This window comes from Cryptosporidium parvum, chromosome 3, assembly GCF_000165345.1.
Source record: "Cryptosporidium parvum Iowa II chromosome 3, whole genome shotgun sequence".
Lineage (NCBI taxonomy): Eukaryota > Apicomplexa > Conoidasida > Eucoccidiorida > Cryptosporidiidae > Cryptosporidium > Cryptosporidium parvum.
The window spans coordinates 141,646-155,124 of record NC_006982.1 but is presented as its reverse complement, the minus strand read 5'-3'; the positions used below and the strand labels follow the sequence as shown (position 1 = coordinate 155,124).

At 34.7% G+C, this 13,479-nt stretch overlaps 7 protein-coding genes across 7 annotated transcripts; 2 read left to right on the top strand and 5 right to left on the bottom strand.

The window, feature by feature from the left end:
- Positions 1–438: 438 nt before the first annotated feature.
- On the top strand, positions 439–2,490 carry cgd3_520 (cysteine-rich extracellular protein with a signal peptide and two apple domains; the record flags this gene model as incomplete). The annotated part of the gene is made up of 1 exon (XM_626637.1): positions 439–2,490. The coding sequence occupies one exon, from the start codon at positions 439–441 to the stop codon at positions 2,488–2,490; it is 2,052 nt and encodes a 683-aa protein (XP_626637.1).
- A 516-nt stretch (positions 2,491–3,006) lies between these two features.
- On the bottom strand, positions 3,007–4,176 carry cgd3_510 (putative fucose translocatorw ith 8 transmembrane domains, within locus of 3 paralogous genes; the record flags this gene model as incomplete). Its single annotated transcript, XM_626636.1, has 1 exon — positions 3,007–4,176. The coding sequence occupies one exon, from the start codon at positions 4,174–4,176 to the stop codon at positions 3,007–3,009; it is 1,170 nt and encodes a 389-aa protein (XP_626636.1).
- Positions 4,177–4,982: 806 nt separating this feature from the next.
- cgd3_500 (putative fucose translocator with 8 transmembrane domains, within locus of 3 paralogous genes) lies at positions 4,983–6,167 on the bottom strand (the record flags this gene model as incomplete). Its single annotated transcript, XM_626635.1, has 1 exon — positions 4,983–6,167. One exon carries the CDS (start codon positions 6,165–6,167, stop codon positions 4,983–4,985), a length of 1,185 nt encoding a protein of 394 aa, XP_626635.1.
- A 487-nt stretch (positions 6,168–6,654) lies between these two features.
- cgd3_490 (putative fucose translocator with 8 transmembrane domains, within locus of 3 paralogous genes) lies at positions 6,655–7,953 on the bottom strand (the record flags this gene model as incomplete). Its single annotated transcript, XM_626634.1, has 1 exon — positions 6,655–7,953. The coding sequence occupies one exon, from the start codon at positions 7,951–7,953 to the stop codon at positions 6,655–6,657; it is 1,299 nt and encodes a 432-aa protein (XP_626634.1).
- A 1,358-nt stretch (positions 7,954–9,311) lies between these two features.
- Positions 9,312–10,412, bottom strand: cgd3_480 (hypothetical protein with a signal peptide; the record flags this gene model as incomplete). Its single annotated transcript, XM_626633.1, has 1 exon — positions 9,312–10,412. The coding sequence occupies one exon, from the start codon at positions 10,410–10,412 to the stop codon at positions 9,312–9,314; it is 1,101 nt and encodes a 366-aa protein (XP_626633.1).
- Positions 10,413–11,042: 630 nt separating this feature from the next.
- Positions 11,043–12,647, top strand: cgd3_470 (hypothetical protein with 10 transmembrane domains; the record flags this gene model as incomplete). Its single annotated transcript, XM_626632.1, has 1 exon — positions 11,043–12,647. One exon carries the CDS (start codon positions 11,043–11,045, stop codon positions 12,645–12,647), a length of 1,605 nt encoding a protein of 534 aa, XP_626632.1.
- Positions 12,648–12,738: 91 nt separating this feature from the next.
- Positions 12,739–13,395, bottom strand: cgd3_460 (glutathione peroxidase; the record flags this gene model as incomplete). The annotated part of the gene is made up of 1 exon (XM_626631.1): positions 12,739–13,395. The coding sequence occupies one exon, from the start codon at positions 13,393–13,395 to the stop codon at positions 12,739–12,741; it is 657 nt and encodes a 218-aa protein (XP_626631.1).
- Between the last annotated feature and the right edge of the window lie 84 nt (positions 13,396–13,479).

Sequence of the window (13,479 nt, the reverse complement as noted above, 5' to 3'; positions counted from 1 at the left end):
TAGATACACTAGTCTAACTCTTAACTTAACTCAGCTTAGAAAAGCATTAGGAAGTCAAATACTAGTTAATACATTTTTCTTTTAAATAGGTATCGAGATCCTACAAATGGCGCCACATATTTGGCGCCATGCATGCAAATTATAATGTGGGAATTTATTATGAGTAACACATTAATTTGCAATAATATGTAAAAATAGTAGCAAATGTCGGGAGGAGGTAAGTATTGTGTTAACAAAGGGTTTGGAAATACAAAGGAATTTTCAGGGTTTGGATGATGGAATTAAAGACTGAAGGTCAAAATTTAGATTAATAATAAAAGTGAAAAAATAATTCACGCGGGAGTGCAAATTAGGAGTCAGAAATTGATAAAAGCAAAGTTTGCTAAAATAAACACAGTTAATCAAATCGTACTTAGAGTAAGGGATTTAGCACACAAAATGGGAAAATCTTGGAAGCAATTTAAATACGGCCTTCTTGCTTTAGCATATATATTAACAATTGTTAAATGCCAACGAAAGATTCCAGAGTATTTTAATGATGGCCCATTTCCATCTTTAAGTATTCCAACAAGCAGATTTGGTAATTCAACTACATTTGTTGCAGATATCTTAGATGGTGCATTGAGCCCATTTTCATACCTTAAACTTGCTGGAATAAGTGCTTGTGGTAAGTTACAAACTGGAACTCCTTTACCAAGTGTATGCTATATCGATTTTGAGTTGAAATGCAATAACCCTTCTGAGGGAGGATTAAAGATTAGAGGAAAACCTGTTGTGACTCACCATGGTGTTATTGATGTTACTGGAGGATCTTTCGAATTGAATAATGGAAAGAGCAAAGCAGGGGGATGGGGATATGGAATTTTCCCATATCTAGGCGAATCTTCCTATTTCGAACTCACTTTAGTTCCAGTTTTGAATAAGAAAGGAGAATATGTCTTTGAAATTTATGGAGTTGGCTATGAAAAAGCTCATTTGACTAGTGAGTCTATTGGAATTAACTGCCCATTCTCTATTGGAGAGGTAATTTTCAAAAATGTCCATTGGGCCCGAACATACATTGTTGGGGTTAATTGGATTCGAAATCAGCTTCCATTCCCTAATGTAATCCCAAAAACAAAAAATAAACTCGTAGAAATGGATGCACCATTTACCCCTGGATCCTCTTGGAGACTTGGAGGAATGTTTCTTTCTTCTTTGCATGTTCCTGTAAATCCAAGTATTCCAATTGGAAATACTGATATGAGAGTAATCTTATCATGCCAAAAAAATAATAATAACTTTCTCATTTCCCTCAATAGTACAGGAGATATTACTGTTTCTCAGTTATATACAAATTACACAAATACACAGTTATTTGATCAGTTTAAACCAAATAATGAAATCTTTACAGGCAAATATCCACACGTTATGTATAATGGATTAATTGTCGAGTTGGTTATAGCTAGATCTTTATATGCTGAATCTGGGGTAATTTATCTCAATGATCTTGCCATTCCTAAATTCTTTGAATGTAGGGATAACACAATAAGAGTATCTGTTAAACACGATACTTGGGCACCATTATATACTTCAAACTTCACTAGTAATTGCCATGAATACGGATCATCATTTACAGGAGTAAATCTATTTTCGATTCCAACTTTTCTAAGCCCTGGGCAATGTCAGAATTCCTGTATTCAAACAAGTGATTGTGAATTTTGGACTTATAATAACAAAGATAATATATGTAATGGTTATTCTAGCGAAAAATATAGCTTTAAAAGAGATTCTTCCACTTATTCGATGATTACTGGGTCAGTTTCTTGTCCATGTTATAGTCATAATGTAAACTTAGTTACTCCATTGCTTGATGGAAATGATAAAGTTAAAGTCACTAATAGTGCTGTTAGCAGTCCAGCAGAATGTCAAGCACTTGTACTTGAAAATAATGGCCTTGGAAGCTATTTTGTTTATAATAAAGAGAAAAAAGAATGCTATAAACAAGGAGTAGTGAAATCCAATACTGTTCCAATCATTGATACAAACTCTGTAGTTGGACCTTCTATATGTTATGAATATATATACTCCAATGGTGTTACACGGTTTTCTGACAAACTTCAATTAATAAAATCGATCAAAATTAGTACAAATTCAACAGACCATCATGGAGAATTTTGTAGATCTTTGTGTTCTATGGAAGAGAAATGTCAAATATTTGAACTTAATAATTCATATGAATGCATGCTATACAGTATTAATGATAAAAGAGGATTGAGACCTTTATTTGATATAATTGAAAATAGTTGGCCAACTTCTGGAGTAATTTTAATGGGTATTAGCACTCCTTTAGTTGTATCCTACCCAAACGGAAATAGAGAACATATTCTTCACGCTGAAGTTGGAAGTCTATCATTGGATCTAACAAGGAGCTCAGATGCATTCAATTCTAGCCTTACTACGAAACAACTCTCAATCCTTCTGGCAATTCTATTACTGCTAATTCTGTAAAGAAAAAAGATTCAACAAAAAAAAGTAAACAATATCGTAAACCCAGAATAATTTATACGTATCGAACACGTAAAATGTTAAGATCCCTGACATCTACCTGTCCATTGACACCTAGACTAAGATACATTTCTTAAATCCAAACTCACTTGGAAAAGAAGATAAACATCTCATTATACTACCCAAACATTTTTAGTATAAATTCTCCGCATCTCCTCTTAATCAGGCCCATCGACAATCGACAAACCAGGAACAAAGCCTCGTGTTTTACGTAACCATTAGGCGCCAACCATGCAAAACAAAACGGCGCCAGACCCGCATATTACGGCAAGCTCAAGTAGAATCGAGACCCTGTGTACATTGACACAAAAGTAGAGCAAGAATCTCAACGTGATGGACCCGATTTAGGCGACAGACACCGCGATGTTCGGAAGGGCTTTAAGCCATTCTTAGCTCGTTCGAACTTGTTAATTTGTGATGTGCCCCGATCAAAGCACAGGATTAGAAAAATGACGCAACTTAAGCCTGACCCTTCTCGCATTTGTCCTCTGGGATGAGAGGTTGCTTCTCGTTTTGGTTTCCATTCTCGGTTAGTGGGTTTTCAAAGGCATCAGAACCAGTACCAACTGAGAGACGAGCTTGTTCCTTGATGGTTTCTTCTTGTTTGGTGTTCTTTGGAGTGTTATCCCAGAGCTTGGTGAGTGTGTAGATGGCTGAACCAGTGAGTGTGAGGCATGCACCGCCAACTGGAGCTGGCTTGAGCTTGTCACCCCAGAAGATGAAACCACCGGCAGTTTGGAGGGCTTGTTTAACTAAACCAGTAACGTTGTATGTAGCTGGGGTAGTAAGGGAGACGACCAAGTATGTGCATTGGTTTAAGCAGATAGCGAGGATAGCGGAACCAGCCATCAAAACCCATAACCAGAGGGCACTGAGTGGAGCAGAGACGAAAGCAAATACATTAGATGATAAGACCTTTGAAGTTTCACCCCAGGCAACAGAGAGGACCAAAAGAATGATACATGAGAGCTCTTGTACGTGGAGTAAGAGTTCAGTAGTGGAGTTGTCACAGTGTGGGACAGTGTATTTGACTGCAACAGAGTAGAGAGATTGGAAGAATGATGATAAAGTGCCCATGAAGAATGAACGTGGCTCAAGACCGAATTCCTTATCTGAGATACCAACGATAACACCACCAATAATAACGAAGCAAGACAAAACAGATGAGAGCTTAGCTCTGATACCCAATAAGAAGTATTGTAAGAGGAGTGAGTAGCATACAGTTGTTGACTTTGCGACAGCATACATAGAAACCTTGGCATCCTTGAGACACATATTGTTCAAAGAAATGTTCATACAGAAGCAGAAAGCTACGAAAACTGCATACTTATATCTGTAAAGTCTCTTGCTCAATGGGATACTTGCGGACATTTCTTCGTTTCCACTGAGAATACCTCTAATAGTTAAGAAAGTTGACATGATAGCCATACCAATGAGTTGTTGAGCCCAAGACATGAAGACTGGGAATGGAAGATCCTTTTGGTAGCACTTCTTGTTGTAGTATACGCAACCAATAGATGAGACAATGAATGCGCACATGGCAATAGGAGCAGCAACTGCATTTGGTAAGCCAAAGCAGTATCTTACTTCCTCTTGGGAATTTGACTTGTTTCCGAAATCACCTGCCATTTTCGTATTAACTACAGAAGTAATAAAACTTTCTTCAAATAAATATCAGATAAATTCTTCAAAACTAGAACAATTTTTCTGTTCTTATTAAAGTTTGTAGAATGATAATTTTATTATTAAATGTGTCTTTGCTAGTGAGATTTGAATTTACAATCCATTTAAATGGCCATATAGACATGCCATTAATATACAAACTTCTATTTAATTTATTTGAATGAAGCTTAAATTAACTATTAATTATCAGGCAACGTTTACGTATTATTTCTCATTTCTCCTTTTTCTCTCTTGGTATACATTTCATAGGTTTTAAATATCATTTAATTATTATTACTAAGTCTCTAGTGGTACCGTACCAAATTTAGACGTCTCTGTCTCCTCACTAATAATACATAGAAATTAAAGAATATTACTCGAAAGGTAAGATAAGTTAAACTAGTTTCAAATACGGAATGTAAAATTATATATTCAAGTTACTTGTAATAAATAGCAATACAGTAGACAATCCATCTTTTTTGTCTTTTAATTACCCATATTCCTTTAGGCGGTAGTGGAAGACCCAACAAATCCGGCGGGCCCGTTCCACAAACACATGCCGCGCCGGCGGGCCGCACCTACTAGAACAAAAACACAGCAAAATTAAGTATCTACTTGCAATGCTAATTCAGCACTAAATTAAGAGGTTTACTAAAAAAAATGAACTTTATGATGGCTAGGAAATATCAATACAAATACCAATAATATGGAAATAATTTGAAAAAAATGTGTTTTACTTAAGTACGGTTGGTGGGTCACACATAACATATAGCTTAGACTTTGCTTGTGATAAGTTTTTGTTTTTCATCGTTTGAGGCAGACTTCTTAGCTTCTTCGTCCCTGGGGGAGGGAACTGCATCGATATCACCAACTGACGCTGCGGAGCATCTAGTCAGTCTTCTGATTTCCTCTACCTGTTCCTTTTTTGATTCTGATTTCTTAGATCCCCTGGTAATACCATATATCAAAGATCCAGAAAGTGTGAAAACTACAGAAGTAACAGATTTGATAGATGCTGGATCCTTGTAAATGAACCATCCACCGGCGGTTTGTAAACCTGCTTTAGTGAACCCAATGACTGAGAATGTCGAAGGCTCAGTAAGTCCAATAACCATGAATGTGAACTTGTTGAGACCTGCTGCGAATGCAGTGGTGAGGAAGAATATAGCCCAGCAGCTTAAGAACTTAGATGAGGATAAATCAAAGCATGGTGAGTGCATGAATAAATTGACAAGCTCTTTAGAGGCAAGAATATATATAACAAGAAACACAGAGGAGAGCTCTTGATTCCTAACCAAAACCTCTGAGGTATCATTATTTGTCTTAGGGAGAGCCCTGGCAATACATGTATTATAAAGAGCCTGGAAAATCGAGGATGAACAGCCTGCAATAACTGCCATAGGGGCCAAAGTACTGGTATCCAAGGAACCTATAGTCACACCAGCAAGAATAAGGAAGCAGGACAAGATTGTACTAACTGGGAGCTTGATTCTGAGGAGAATGAATTGGAAGAGAACGTTCCAGATTAAAGTTGTGGATTTTGCAACAGAATATGTTGAAAGCTTTGCCATAGATAAACAAGCATTGTTCAAAACAATTGTGGAGGAGAAGCAAAAGGATGCTGGCCAGATGTACTTATATCTGTTCCAGAGCCTGCTCACGAGTGATTCATTTTGTTTTTCGTTTTGACTAGTTTTATCAGAGCTAGGATTTTGATTATCTGAGCCAATACCACAGATTCCTGTGATATACACCATAGTTCTCACAAAAATGGCTCCAATAAGTTGTTGTACTAAGGGAATAAAACCATGGCAAGCTCCTACATTACTTAGAAGCCATTTATTTGCGTATACACAACCAATTGAGCATACAACATAAACTGCAATGGCAATACTAGCACTCGCCAGCCTTGGCAAGCCCATAAAAGAGATTTCTGGTCTTTCTGAATCTTTACTCATTTTTAAAGTTCAAGGTTAATGGTAAAATAATCTGAGAGTTTTGATAATAATATATTCTTTTCCCTAGCGGTTTAAATTCTTATTCTCTCGACAAATTTCATATGAAATTATCACAAGTTCCACTAATTGTTTGAGTATCATCACTCAAAGGCGCCTTTTAATTTTTGGATATTCCACATGAAAAATTCACAAAGATCTTTTTAGCGGGCAAAGGTACCGAGGGCGGTAAAAGCGGCACATTTTAAAATAATAGTGTGGGAAAGTGGGGTGGAAGTAATATAAGGCTACTTCATTATTAATACATATAAGAGTGGAAATTCATCAACAAGTAATTTGTTAAAGAATGCAACATGGCACAGGAATTCCACAAACAGTTTATATTTCTGCAATTGATTAGTTTAGAAACATTGGTTTTAGATGGAGAAAAACAGGGGAATAGGCATCGGGGAATGAAATTTAAACAAATGTAGAATTTAACGAACTATAATTAGTTTCTGTTTTCGTTATTGTTTCCAGTTGGGAGACCTTCCTCAATATCATCCTTAAGAGGAATGGCTTCTGGATTTTTTGAGGTGAATGGTGTAATCATGTTCTTAGTCTTGCTTCCACTTCTCTTTAGGATGTCATCTTGGGCATTTTCAAATACATCAGAAGCAGTACCGACAGATTGTCTTGCAACTTCCTTGTATTTTTCCTCAACAACTTTCAATTCAGAAGGTGACATAGATGGTTTTGATCCAAAGTGATTGAATGCAGTATATGAAGCAGAACCACAGAATGTGAGACAAACTGCAATGATTGTTTGAGTTGGTAGAGATTCTCCTAGATAGAAGATTCCACCGATAGTTTGTAAGGCTTGCTTGACCAAACCACAAACATTGAATGTTGCTGGAGTGGTTAAACCAATGACAACATAAGTACTCTGGTTAACACCAATGGCAAGAAGAGCTGATGTGGTGATTAGACCCCATAGATAAATCATTCTATTAAGATCATTGAAATCAAAGCAACCAGATGTTGTAAATGCTGGGATAACTTCTCCAGTTCCAAACATAGGAATGAAAAAGAAGAGAATTGACCACATTTGAACATATTTAAGAAGACCTGCAGAATCGTTACCAATCTTAGGGAGAACCCACTTGAGAGTGATATTGTAGCAGCTCTGAGAGAATGATGAGATACAACCATAAATTAAAGAAACCAAAACAAGTGATTTTGGATCAAATGCTCCAATGAGAACACCAGAAATAATGATTGCACAAGAAATGAGTGAGGTCAACTTAACTTTAATTCCCAAGATTAAAAATTGGAGGCATAAAGACCACATCAGTGTGGTAGACTTAGCCATAGCATAAGTTGAAACTTTACCATGAGTTAAACAGATATTGTTAAATGATATATTGAAAGAGAAAAAGAATGCGACTGGAATAGCGTACATCACCTTCTTCCAGCTGCTTACTGATGAACCGTTAGCTTGTACCTCAGCTCCATCTTTTCCATTACCACTTTCAGAGGATTTTGAGATTGCCATTCTTATTAATCCAAATATGCTCATTATAATCATACCAACAAGCTGTTGTGCACATGAAACAAAGACAGGAAACTTGATTTGCTTCTTAAAAACACCATTGTTGAAATAAACTGAAGATATTGAAGCTGCTATAAACGAGCAAATGGCCAATACTGTTGCAACGCTATTTGGGAGGAATGAAATAAACCTTTCAGATTCCTTTCCAGCTTCTGAGCCAGACGAAGAGTTACTCTTTTTATTCTTTGAGTGACCCATTTTTACTTTGCTGTTTAAATTCTTTTTTTTGCTTTTTATTTCTAATTCTCTCCTGTCTTATCTTTATCTCCTTATAGATCTAAAAATCGTTTTAGATCAGGGCGCCACATCTTCTCAAATTGGCGCCAAGAGAATGCATTTTGTTAGATGTCCGGACAAGTGTAAATTCAGGTTTGAGATTTAAGATTAAGATTCAATATTAATACACTGATTCTACAAATTTTTTTTTATTCTCTAAAATTAATACATTATACTACTAAGCACAATTGAGGCTTTGATTCATTCAATTCATTATATTTTTTTCCATTCAAATAAATGGCTTATTTTTCCCAATTATATTTTGTCCTTAACTAACATTTTTATGTTTTCTGTTTTTTGAGTTTATTTTTCAACATGATATGTTCTTCTTTTGCAGCATGAGTTGAGAGAACTTGAACAAGCCACATTAAAGCGATGAATATAAAAAGGCTAGAGACGGAAATTGTACTTGCAATTCCAATACATGCTGACCTTGACCAGCAAGAGTCATTCTAATGGAAAAAAAGTAGAAATTAGTAATATATTTGTGAATAATTTAATAAAGCATCTTGTGAGCCTAGTATAACTCATTTATTTTTTTATAACTTACTGTAACCTTGCATTCACAGTTTTTAGGACTATTAGTGGCTCCAATCAGAGTTTTTTCATTTATTTCATTATCCTTAAAATCTAAAGTTTTAAGATTGTTCTTTGGCCTAGTACTAATACTAGCAGACAAAATTCTTTGGTTTCCTTGCACTTCTAAGTTTGAGGGTTTAATGTTTTCTCCTATGTATGATGCGGAATTCTTCTTAACTCCTGTACTAATATTACTTGCTTGGCTATCTATGGAAATAGAACCGATTTTATCTTCCCAATATTCGTAGTTGTTTAAGACCTTATTTGCAGAAACTGAGAGTTTTCCTAAAAAAAAGAAGCGTATTTAAATATTTATTGAATTTTAGCCGACCATTTAACCATATTTTAATTAACTGTAAAGACTACAATTTTTAGATCCATTGTAATTCTCTCAGAAATTCTTCAAATAAGTCAGCTCTATAAAATATAACAAACCTACCTATTATAAGCCACAGCTGAATAAGAACTAAACATAAAACTCCTTTCATTCTTATTCCAATTTCATATTTTTTTCATGTTTTCAGTTTAAAAGCAACATTTAGGCGCCAACATTACTGGTATTCTCAGACTGGTGCCAGGAAATGCATTTTAATTTTAAGATTAAATTGAAGGTAAAAAAGGAAAGAAAAAAAACAAAAATAGAAAAATAAGTTATTGGAATAAGATTTATAAAATGACTAAATTAGTTAAAATGAGTAGTTCTACATTGTAAACATCTTATTACACATCCACGTAATTCTCTTCCTCAATGTATATATTTGATTTGAATTCACCCCAATAACTTGAACTTGTCTTTCACTTAAAAGGACTTCAGATGTCCAGATTACGTGATTACATGTTCTTATTTGAAAGTTAATTATATTCTCCTTGATATTCAATCTGGTATCGTATCTTAGGTTTGTTACTGGATCGATTCCAAGCTCATTTAATCTGTTTCTGGAGGAAGTTTTACTCCTTGAAAATGAAAGCCATTCAGATAGGGATCTTTCTCTGACCATGGAATTAATAAGAGCAATACAAACAAACAAAGTAACAGGTTGTTTTCCGATCTGGCTTAGGATTTTGTTCATGTAATTGAACATAATAATCACTCTGATATGATTCTTAATGCTACCCTTGAGAATACCTGCTGATAATATATCTTTAAATTCTCTTACTGTATTCCATACAGCCATTTCTGAGCCTTGATCAGGATAAATTAATCCATACTGAGTTCTGTTAATCAAGAACCTTCTAAGATTATCAGTTCCCTCCTCTTTCTTCATCATTCTTGAGCATATTCTGGCCTTGAAACAAATTTTTATTCGAGAAGCTTTCATCTTCCTACGGGCACTCGTAATGGAGGACCAGGACTCACTTGAATGTTCAAATGAAGAAACTTTCATCCCATTACTTACTACACGAAGGCTTTCTCTACAACGTAATATAAAATTTATTGGATTCTTCCATTTGCCACTTAACAAAATGGTAGCAACAGCAATGCTCTCTTTGTTATAAAGTCCTAAGTCCTCCTTTGCCTCATCTGATACAGATCTAAACAAGCAATACCCTTTTACAATTCCTTCTAAAGGAAAAAGAACATCATTCACCAAATACTTAATAAACTCATCCAAGTTTCTCATCCTCTCTGGGTCTTCTTTATAAGAGCCAGACTGTTCTAGTTTAAATTGAGGATCTTCTTGAAATACCTGGGAACCCTCCAAGCTTTTTTCTTCCTGGTAGCACTCTGAGACTCCAAAACATATTATTATTAGACCCAAAACAAATATTCCCAATAGGGGAAAGAACCTTATATTTCTCATTACAAGATTTAAACAAAAAAACTAAAAATCTTTCTAATCTAGGGATTCTTTTTAAACAGCTTTTTTTTTCCAATAAATTTCTCACATACACATTTTCCTCAAAAGATCATTTATTTACACACATAATTAATATTGATAAGAATTAAAAAAATAAAACAAAATGTCATAGCAAAAAATCAAAGAAATAATCATTCACTCAACTAAAAATCTTTCCAGTTAAATCCATATTAGTAAAATTCTTACTACTACATTGTTTTTCTTAATATCTTTTTAATCCTTTTTTTTACCATGTCGTTAATTTTTGACATTTACCTTTCGGCGGGAGGCGCGCGGGATCTGGCGGCAATATTTTTAGGGACCTATTTCTGCATTGGGCTAAAGGACAGGAGCAGAAAGAAGAAATAGCTGTTAAAGAAAATAATTAATAAACAGAAGAATCTGAATTGAATAAACAAATAATTACTATATTGTGTCTTTCATATAAGTTGAAAGGCTTATTATCAGCAATTTAGTGTAATTAAATAAAAAGCATTAAGAAAAATTCCGAACAATTCTAGTTTTAAGTACAAGTGTCGGGAGAAGTTCTTAAAGTAAATAAAGTAAAAGATAGATTTTATTTTTGAAGGAAAGATGGAGGCTGCAAACGATAGTTTCAAGTATTCGAGTAAGGCCTTCGCTACCATGACAGCCGGTTGCATAGGCTCTGGTGTTGTATTTCTGACATATGGTATGAAGATGGCAGGTTTGGCTGTCGGAATTTCAACTTTGATCATTTGTGCCATTGTTTCAATAGTTACCCATTCGATTTATGTTGTAGGGTCATTACAACTTGGAGCAGTGGATTTATCCACTCTTTTAATGAGAGTTTCTGCATATAAGAGTATTCGTAGTTTCTTAGCTAGAAGAGACGCAAAGAAGGAGAACAAAGAAGATGTAGAGAAGTTACAGAAGGGTCAGAAGATGATTCTGACAGCCAGTGAAGTTGAGGAAATGAAAGGAAATATGAAGTTTCATTTTAAGTCTATCTCCATTATTTGTTTCCTTTCAATGGCTTATGCTGTTCCAGTATACTTCATTCTATTGCGTTCATTTACTCAGGATCTGGTTACTCATGCTGTATTTTCCTTCCCTCAAGCTAAATTTTTGGAGTATTTGAAGGATGAATACTTTTTGTCTGCATTATACTTTTTATTGGTATTACCTTTTGCAACGAAATCTAAAGTTTCAGAATTGGATTTTCTTGGCTGGTTTTCAGTTGCATCATTCTTCACTTTGGCTACTGTTATTGTAGTTAGATCTGTTGTTTTCCCTTATTCAGGACCTATGCCTCCTGTTACAGGAGAAGTACATATTTGGCCAGCTCATGGACCACTATCAGCTTTTAAGATGTTCACATTCGCAACTTATGCCTTTTTATGTCATTGTATGGTAGTCCCAGCCGTTTTAAATGTTAGTACTTGTACTTATAAGAGATGTATTAAGGTTATTTCAGCATCCTTTACATTTTTATTGGTTTTCTCTTTGGCTCTAACTATTTCTGCATATACAACTTTTGGTGAAGCTACACAAGATAACATTACATTAAACTTTTCGCCTTGTGATATATTCATGGGATTCTCAAGAATACTGAGTTGTATTTCATTATGTGTTATTATTCCATTATTTACCGTTTCAATTTGTAATTTTATCGTAAATGATATTGGACTTATCAATTACATGTCAGAATTAGCAGTAGAAGACGTTTTCCAAGTAATTTTTGATGGTAATGATGATGATGATAAAAAGGAATCCAGAGCCCTTAAATTAACTTATGTCCCATCCAATCCTAATATTGTATTGGATGAATTAGTAAGTCTATTAGCTAAAAATAAAGCAAGAGCTATTGAATCAGATGGTCAAGAAGATTTTAGTGCTGAAGCAACCCTTAAGTCCATGAAAAATAAAGAAAAGTTCAATATTTGGAGGTTTTTACTTTCTACAGCTATTTTACTTGTCTCCATATTCCTTTCTCATGTGGCAAAATCTTGTACTCAATATGTTGAATTGTTTTGTGGTTATATTGACGCTTTTACTGCGTCGATTTATCCCTTGTTTGTTTATTCTATTATATGGGGAAGAAGAAAATCCTTTTTCACAAATTTCTGTGTAGTATTGTCTTGTTACATTTCGGCAATTGGACCAATATTATCATCAATAGTAACTACCTATGAATTGATTACTGGCGTCCAAACCTAAATATTTTGTTTCAACTTACAAGAGCAAAAATCCATAGTAGGTAATATTTATGGTCATGCTAAGTAATATTGTCCGAATAGATTATTTTCCTTTAAGAACCTTGTTCACTTTGTTTTTGCTTTAAAGGACATACGTCATCCTTTGGGTCATAACCTGACTCCGGATGGAGCTTGTCGTAATTTTTAAAAAGATTCTGGTAATCAGAAACACCAAGAAGTTCAGCTATTTTTGGAATAAGCTCGTTAGGCTCGGTCCTAGTTCCTCTAAATGCAACAACTTTTCCATTTTTATCAATTAAAAACCTTGAAAAGTTCCATTTTATTGCAGATAAAGTGTTACTTTTTTCGTCATATAACTCAGGTGTCTCTCTTTTCAGCTTTTGTACAAACTCTAAAGCATCTGGGCCATTCACTTTACAAATCTCCATCAGAGGGAATTTAACATTATGAGAATCTGCGAATTTGCGAATCTCTTTAGGATCTTCAAATTCTTGACCCATAAACTCTCTGGAGGGTAGACCAATAATCTCAAGTCCAAGAGGAGCAAACACAGAGTAGATTCTCACCATTTGTTTATAATAAGATTTTGTGTAGCCACATTTGGATGCAACATTTGTTACCATTACGACTTTCCCTTTCAAGCTTTCCATAGGAAAAGGATTTCCTTCGAGAGTTGTAAGTGTATAAGAGTACACAGACTTGCTCGCGAGATCAGTTGTTATCTTTGTGGATGCTAAAAAATTCCCCATTTTATTTATTTTTTTAAACAACAAAATTGATTTTCAAGAATTTACACCCATGTCAAAAATAATATAATTATTTCCAAAAAATGG